The sequence below is a fragment of the Vicia villosa genome, unplaced genomic scaffold, assembly GCF_029867415.1.
Source record: "Vicia villosa cultivar HV-30 ecotype Madison, WI unplaced genomic scaffold, Vvil1.0 ctg.000752F_1_1, whole genome shotgun sequence".
NCBI lineage: Eukaryota > Viridiplantae > Streptophyta > Magnoliopsida > Fabales > Fabaceae > Vicia > Vicia villosa.
In genome coordinates, this window is record NW_026705337.1 from 346,526 (window position 1) to 353,260 (window position 6,735).

The 6,735-nt window shown below is 34.1% G+C and overlaps 1 protein-coding gene across 2 annotated transcripts; it reads left to right on the forward strand.

The window, feature by feature from the left end:
- Window positions 1-438: 438 nt before the first annotated feature.
- Window positions 439-2,332, forward strand: LOC131630936 (probable LRR receptor-like serine/threonine-protein kinase At1g53420). 2 transcript variants are annotated; one of them, XM_058901679.1, is made up of 8 exons: window positions 439-542; window positions 633-704; window positions 808-1,017; window positions 1,115-1,186; window positions 1,282-1,353; window positions 1,451-1,510; window positions 1,674-1,736; window positions 1,816-2,332. In XM_058901679.1, exons 3-8 carry the CDS (start codon window positions 863-865, stop codon window positions 1,853-1,855), a joined length of 462 nt encoding a protein of 153 aa, XP_058757662.1. In that variant the 5' UTR covers window positions 439-542; window positions 633-704; window positions 808-862; the 3' UTR covers window positions 1,856-2,332. The 2 variants fall into 2 exon arrangements, with proteins under 2 accessions (XP_058757662.1, XP_058757663.1); XM_058901680.1 differs by having other exon boundaries at window positions 633-691.
- The last annotated feature ends 4,403 nt before the right edge of the window (window positions 2,333-6,735 follow it).

Consider the following 6,735-nt stretch of genomic DNA (forward strand, 5'->3'; position numbering starts at 1 on the left):
TATTAGCCTTAGAATTACGTAGTAGCGATTAACTACATTAGATCGATTCTTAGTGATCAGTGCATTTTGATGCACGTTACTTTATGTTTGTACTTAGGCATTTCTATGGTTTGTTTTGTTTATTTTTCTATTTTATTATGTTTTTATATTTTAATTTATTTTTATTGTTATTTGATTTCCGTATTTAATTTTCAGCTTTAGCAGTCTTCCCGGAAACGATCATAACTAGAGCTCCGGGAATCCGATCGAAGCGTTCTAGTAATCGTCGGAAAGCTAAGAAAAAGAGCTATAATACTCGTGTTGAAGTTGAAGTCAGATTCGGAACGGATATTTTCCAGAATTTCGTTTGAAGCTGCAACATTAGTTTTATTTAGTTTTGGGTCGATTAGTTTGGGCCTGAGTTATGTTTGTTTGACCCAGTTCGGTTATGACCCGAATTTCGTTAGATCTCTTGGTGTTTTTCATCCAAACGCACCTTTAGAAGATAATTTTACTGGAGAACTACCCGTTACATTCGCCAAGCTCACTACATTGACAGAATTGTAAGCTTCAAATATTTGTAGTGGTGTTTATTGATTACTAAATTCTTTTTCACGATACTTCAAATTATCATATCCTCTCTCTAAATGCAGCCGAATTGAGGACAACCAATTCTCTGGAAAGATACCCGATTATATTCAGAACTGGACAAGTATTAATAAGATGTACACACTTTCTTTTTTGTTATAATTTTTTCCTAAACCTTAGATGTTTTTGTATTGCTTGGCTTTTTAAAAGAATGATCAATGTTTACTTTACTTTTGACAGAATGATTCAAGGAATTTCACGTTTGAGAAACTTAACAGATTTGTAAGTTGTATGTATGATAAAGGAAGGGTTGAAATTTAAATTTCATTTTAATTATGTTTATTTGCTTAGCTCTAATTTCAATATGATATTCAGGAGAATCAATGATTTGAATGGATTTGAATATGCACCTTTGCCTCAACTTAGTAATCTGACACAGTTAAACAACCTGTGAGTTGATTCCTCTGCCTCTTTCAGAAATAGATCAGAAACACAGTAGCTATAAAGACACTCATAATATATCTTTGTCTATCTTTTTGTTTCACAGGATTCTGAGGAATTGCAACATCAGTGGAACTCTACCTGAAAATCTTAAGACTATGAAATCATTAAAAATCTTGTAATGCTTGCTTGCTATATTATGTTATAGGAATGTTTTTCTAAGACAATATTTTTGTCTTTTTTAACTCCTTTTCAATATGATATCTCTTTCAGAGACCTTAGCTTTAACAACTTAAGTGGAACAATTCCGAGGACCTATGCTGACATGAACAGTGTGAAATATATGTATGAAATTCACCATATTTTCTTAGGGAAATTTGTTTTGGGGGTAAATATGAAGCTTTGTATAATAATAATTAATATCGATATTCTTTTATGACAGATTTTTAACTGGAAACCTTCTGACTGGATCAGTGCCGGCTTGGGAAAAGAATGTCAGCGTGGGAGTTATCTTTCTAATACTACTTCTACTTAAGTATAGTCTCCTCTAAACAAAGGTGTGTCCAGTGTCTGAACGTGTCAATGTCCGACACCGACACATGATTGTTTCTGACTTTCACATTATTATCATACTCTGAATCAAATTTTATGACTTATATATTTAGAGATCTTTCATACAATAACTTCAGCATCAGCCAAGGGAGTCAGATATGTCAAGATGAAAATGTGTAAGAATCCTTGCACTTGTGTGCATTTGTTTGCAAACTTTAAAATCTTCCTAAGACACCACCTTTCTATATATCTCAGGAACTTGTTTTCGACCTCATGGGCACGCAATGGCACGTAAGTTTGGTATTATAAATACTAAAACATGCATGTATATACACATCCTTTCCATTTCACTGGGAGGCCATTCTAAAACACCTCCACATATACAAGGCTAAGGTTTTCTTCATCACATTATTTTCCTATTATTCTCTTAGATGCCTTTAAATATTTGTTTTATCTAAGTCATTATTAATTTGCTTCAAATGTTACGCAAGCATTTGCAATGTCTTGAACAACCCTTGGAGGATGAAGATGAACCGGAGACTGATCATGACATGAGTATGTGTTTATATGATGATTTTCTATGCCACATTTACAAAGTTTGGTGTTTCAGAACTTCTCGGAACGAAGTTGCTACAGCTCAATCCATCCACTGTCATTTTTCTGTCTTATCCAACTTTTCTTTTGATAATTCCTATGACTAACCTTTCCTATTGATGGATTCCAAAATCATGCAGTGAACTGCTTGATCCTACATTTATCTTTGCCTCAGACAATGCAGAAAAGTATGTTGTGCAGCCTATAAGACTCAATATGCATATGTATATTGTTTGGGCCCAGGCCATTCAGTGAAAGGAATAGGCAAGTGTACCAAGTTATTAAGTGGTGAATGAAAGTATTGTCCTCAAAGGATTGCATTTCTATTACCAACTTACAGAGTAGTTGCTATCTGAACTGAAACTATTGAATCGATATCTATCCCATGATTTGTTTGAAGAGTAAAGTATAGTTTCATTGTATAGTCAAACATAAGCAATAAAACCATTGATGTAACCCATTGAAATTTCATTTATAGGGAAATAGAGTATTTATTTGCTAAGGTTGACTCTGATAAAACTCTTGTGTCCTATTGTATATTTTTATCATAGGGCTCTTGCATTCGTAATATGCTACACTTACCTATCTTACCCTATAAAATGATACATCAATTTTGTTACCATCATGCGGTCCCATAGAGATTCATTTTTTTTAGTTGAATATTGCGTTTATCACTTCAATGCAATGTTACAGAACTTTAGCTTTCTTTAAATAATGGCATATATATATATATATATATAATGATACAGAAATAAACTGTGGCAAGATTAATGGTTTAGAATACATAAAATATAACCACGGTTTTAAATATGTGGTCATAACCTAACCGTGACTATATCTTGAACCAAAACTGTATCGTAAACGTAAAATTGAAACCGTGGCTTTACCATATGGCCACAGTTTTGAAGTCATGGCAAATACAAACCGCGGCCTTAATCAAGCTACCTAAACCGTGGCCTAAAAAAGCCACGGTTGTCAAAAAGGCGTGGTCTATACCAAAAAACCGTGGACTTTACTTTAGGCCACGGCTGCATACTCCACAGTTGGATTTCTGTGGCCAAACCGTGGCCTCAGCGTTACGCCACGGTTATTTTGCATATAACCTCGGTTTCTTGGGCGTGGCAGGAGACCTTTTTTTTTGTAGTGATGATTTAAGGAGTATAGTAGACTGAGTGCAACTGGTCGATAAGTTTAAGTTTGTGAAGAGTAGATTATATGCAATACTTGATAGTTTCTTCTATTTGAAGAATGTATTCTTTTTGTGTTGATATTTACTTTTCCATTTCATATTTAAATTCATTCAAAACCAAACTCATAACTAAGAATCCGTCGAACGGCAGTTCAGTAGCACTAATCTCTGTGGACACGATAAATTCCCGGATAAATATTTCCAAAACTTTTGTTGCTTGCCGCTTTACCGCTCCAACACCCTCACCCGGTCATTTAACCCAAAGGATGTATATCTTGCAAACAATAAAAGAAACCTATTGTCGGTTGGTTCAAAAGTATCTGATATTGAACTTGGTAGGCCGAATTACAGCTCGATCCCCCGCAACCTATTGTATGTTTTATTAGATTTTGGGCCAGTTTGTTTCAGCTTTAAAGAAATGGAGTTTTTCTTTGTATTTTTGAAAATAGATTTTCTAAAATCGTTTTTCAAAATATTACAAGTTTTTTTATATTCGTTTTTTCTAAAATGAAATACTTAATTTGACATCCTATAACATAAACATACATACTTGAAGACCAAAACTTAGTCAAAATTATAATTTTTTCAAAAAGTTGTATTTCAAAAATGATTTTTATGAAAATCTATTTGAAATAGCTTCAAAATTAAGTGATTTTTTGAAATTTTGATATCCAAATTTTTATCCCATAAATAGATGAAATACCTAAAATCATATTTTAAGAATAACTATTCAAACAAAATTTTCATTTTAAGCTTTTATAAAAAGTTTCTTTGAAAAAAAAATTCTCACAAAATTTGATAACACTATATAAATCATTTTTAAAAAAATCCAGAACAAACTGGCCCTTTGTGTTTAATAAAAATTTTGTTCATTTTAATTAACTTTTTGATTTAAAATTAATTTTTTAAAATCAAATATCTTTGTTACATTTTTTTTCGTTATTATTTTATTGTCATAAAAGGAGGGCCAACTGCGAAAATATTCATTGAGTACGAGTCTTTTGAAAAGCCCAAGTGATTTCAATTGAGGGCCCATGAAAAATGACTCAATACCATATCTGATCCAAGATTCCAAGTTAAGATTTTTGAAGAAAATTCAAGCCTGAGAATTATTGAGTTGGGTCCACAAAAAGGCTCACACGGTTTATGCTTCAGTTCACAGCAAAGCAAAAATTTCAACATTTGACATAAGTTCACATTCAAATTTTAAAACAAACTCATTTTCAATTCACAAAAACTTCATGACAGAAAATTACATACAATTTGAACCATTCAATCAACTTATTAAGGGAGGAGAATTGATAATTAAAGGATCACTTGGATCAAGCCCTTGAATCCCACTGTTTCCCTACTCAACTCCAAATTCCTAACAAATTTTGGCTCTCATTCACACTAACTTTCCCTCTCAAAATTTAAATTCTCGTTTTATATAAACACCTGCAATCACACAGTAAAGGGGAGGATAAAATAAGCACCATTACTCTGCAAAATTTCATCCAAAACTCTCCACCAACTTCATAATCTCAGAATCTGCATAACCCACATATAATTTTCCAATACACAGAGATCCACCATTTAAATACAGCCTCGTATCTACACCATATCACTTTCATACATCTCCATAAACCTTATGTAGATAGATCCAAAACTCACAAACCTAGCAAATTGAGAATCACAAATTCCATCAGACATTATGGAAAATGGGATTTCCATTTCTGAAAAGGAAAGAGGAATAATTTTGCTAGTGAATGGGAATAATAATAATAATAACGAGGAGGGAGACATCGTGGGTGGAAAAAATGATGGCAAGAATCCAAAGCATTTATTGAATAATGTGGTGGGCCAGGGCGGACAACACTATGATGAAGCAATTATTGGTGTTGAAAAACATGGCAGGGGAATTGGAAGTCAATTCAAGGAAGTTGGAACTAGTGGAGATACGAGTGATGACGTGTTGCAAAGCACAAGGAGAGAGAAAAATAGTAAATTAAAACATAGCCATGCAACCAATAAGGAGAGGAGTACAAAACATGTTAAATTGGGTGCACGTATTACTGGGAAATTTAAAGGGAAATTAATTAGTAAGCAAAATGGGAAGAATACAATAGAAGAAAATAAATTGGCAAGTTTGTTTCAAAATCATATAAAAAATTTGGGAGAGGGAAGAGGATGTAGGTCAGAGATGGGTGATTGTGTCATTAAGGATGGTGGTATGGATAGAGTACCGCAGGATGTAGTGGATCCTAAGACAGTTGAACCACCTGATCTTCAAGTTTTTTCAACTAGTAGGAATGTGAGCACAAACTTAAATGGGGATATGTTAAGGGTAGAAGAGGAGGTAAATGATGATTCCATGGAACAATTGGAGCATGTGAATGAAAGTCCTTTGGGAAATCAATGATGTGTTATTGGTTTGAAGTGAAATTCTTTTTTTTTTTTGAGTGTATCAATGATGTTACAAAATAAAATAATGATTTGGAATTTCCGTGGGGCTGCGAGTAGTAATTTTTTTCTGTGTTTGTAAGCAATACGTATCAAATTGGAATCCTGCTATGCATGTGATAACAGAAACGAGATGCCATCCTGATAGGTTAAGGAAATAATTCAATCTACTTGGGTATGATGGGTTTATTGCTTCGAATAGCGATGGATTTGCGGGAGGAATATGTGTGGGGTGGAAGAAGGATTGTATGCAAGTTCATATAGAAATCACAAATTTCCAGTATATGCATCTCAAGGTGAAACTTGATAAGGGTTCTAATTGGTTTTTTACCGCAATGTATGCTAGCCCTAATGAGGAAAGTAGGCGTAGAATGAGGAATGATCTGGGAAGTATTGCGCGACGCATGACAGGTGTGTGGATGTTAGCGGGTGATTTTAATGATATTATGAGTGCAACTGAAAAAAGAGGAGGGCTCCCAGCTAGTAGCCATAGGTGTAAGAAATTCAAAGAATTGATGGATGAGTGTAAGCTGATGGATATGGGGTTTGTTGGAGCGAAATATACTTGGAGAAGGCTGGTTTACTACAGTGGACAATGATTTCTTGAGAGGGTGATAGAGGACTCTGTAATGAAAGTTGGAGGTTGGGATTCCCAGATGGGTACGTGAAAGTTTTTGCTAGACTAGACTTCTCAGATCACCATCCTTTGCTCATATGCCCTACGCATGGTTCCCATGCTAGAGTTCCAAAACAATTCAGGTTCGAGAGTGCTTGGATCTTGGAGGACAGCTATAATGAAATTCTTAAAACCAATTGGGATAATAACCAAACGGTTTGGAAAATTTTGAAAAAGATTATAACTAGAATTAGTGACTGGAAAATACCAAATTTTGATCAAGTTAGATTATTGAAGAAGGAGCTGGTTGCGAGAATTGGCGGAATTCAACAGA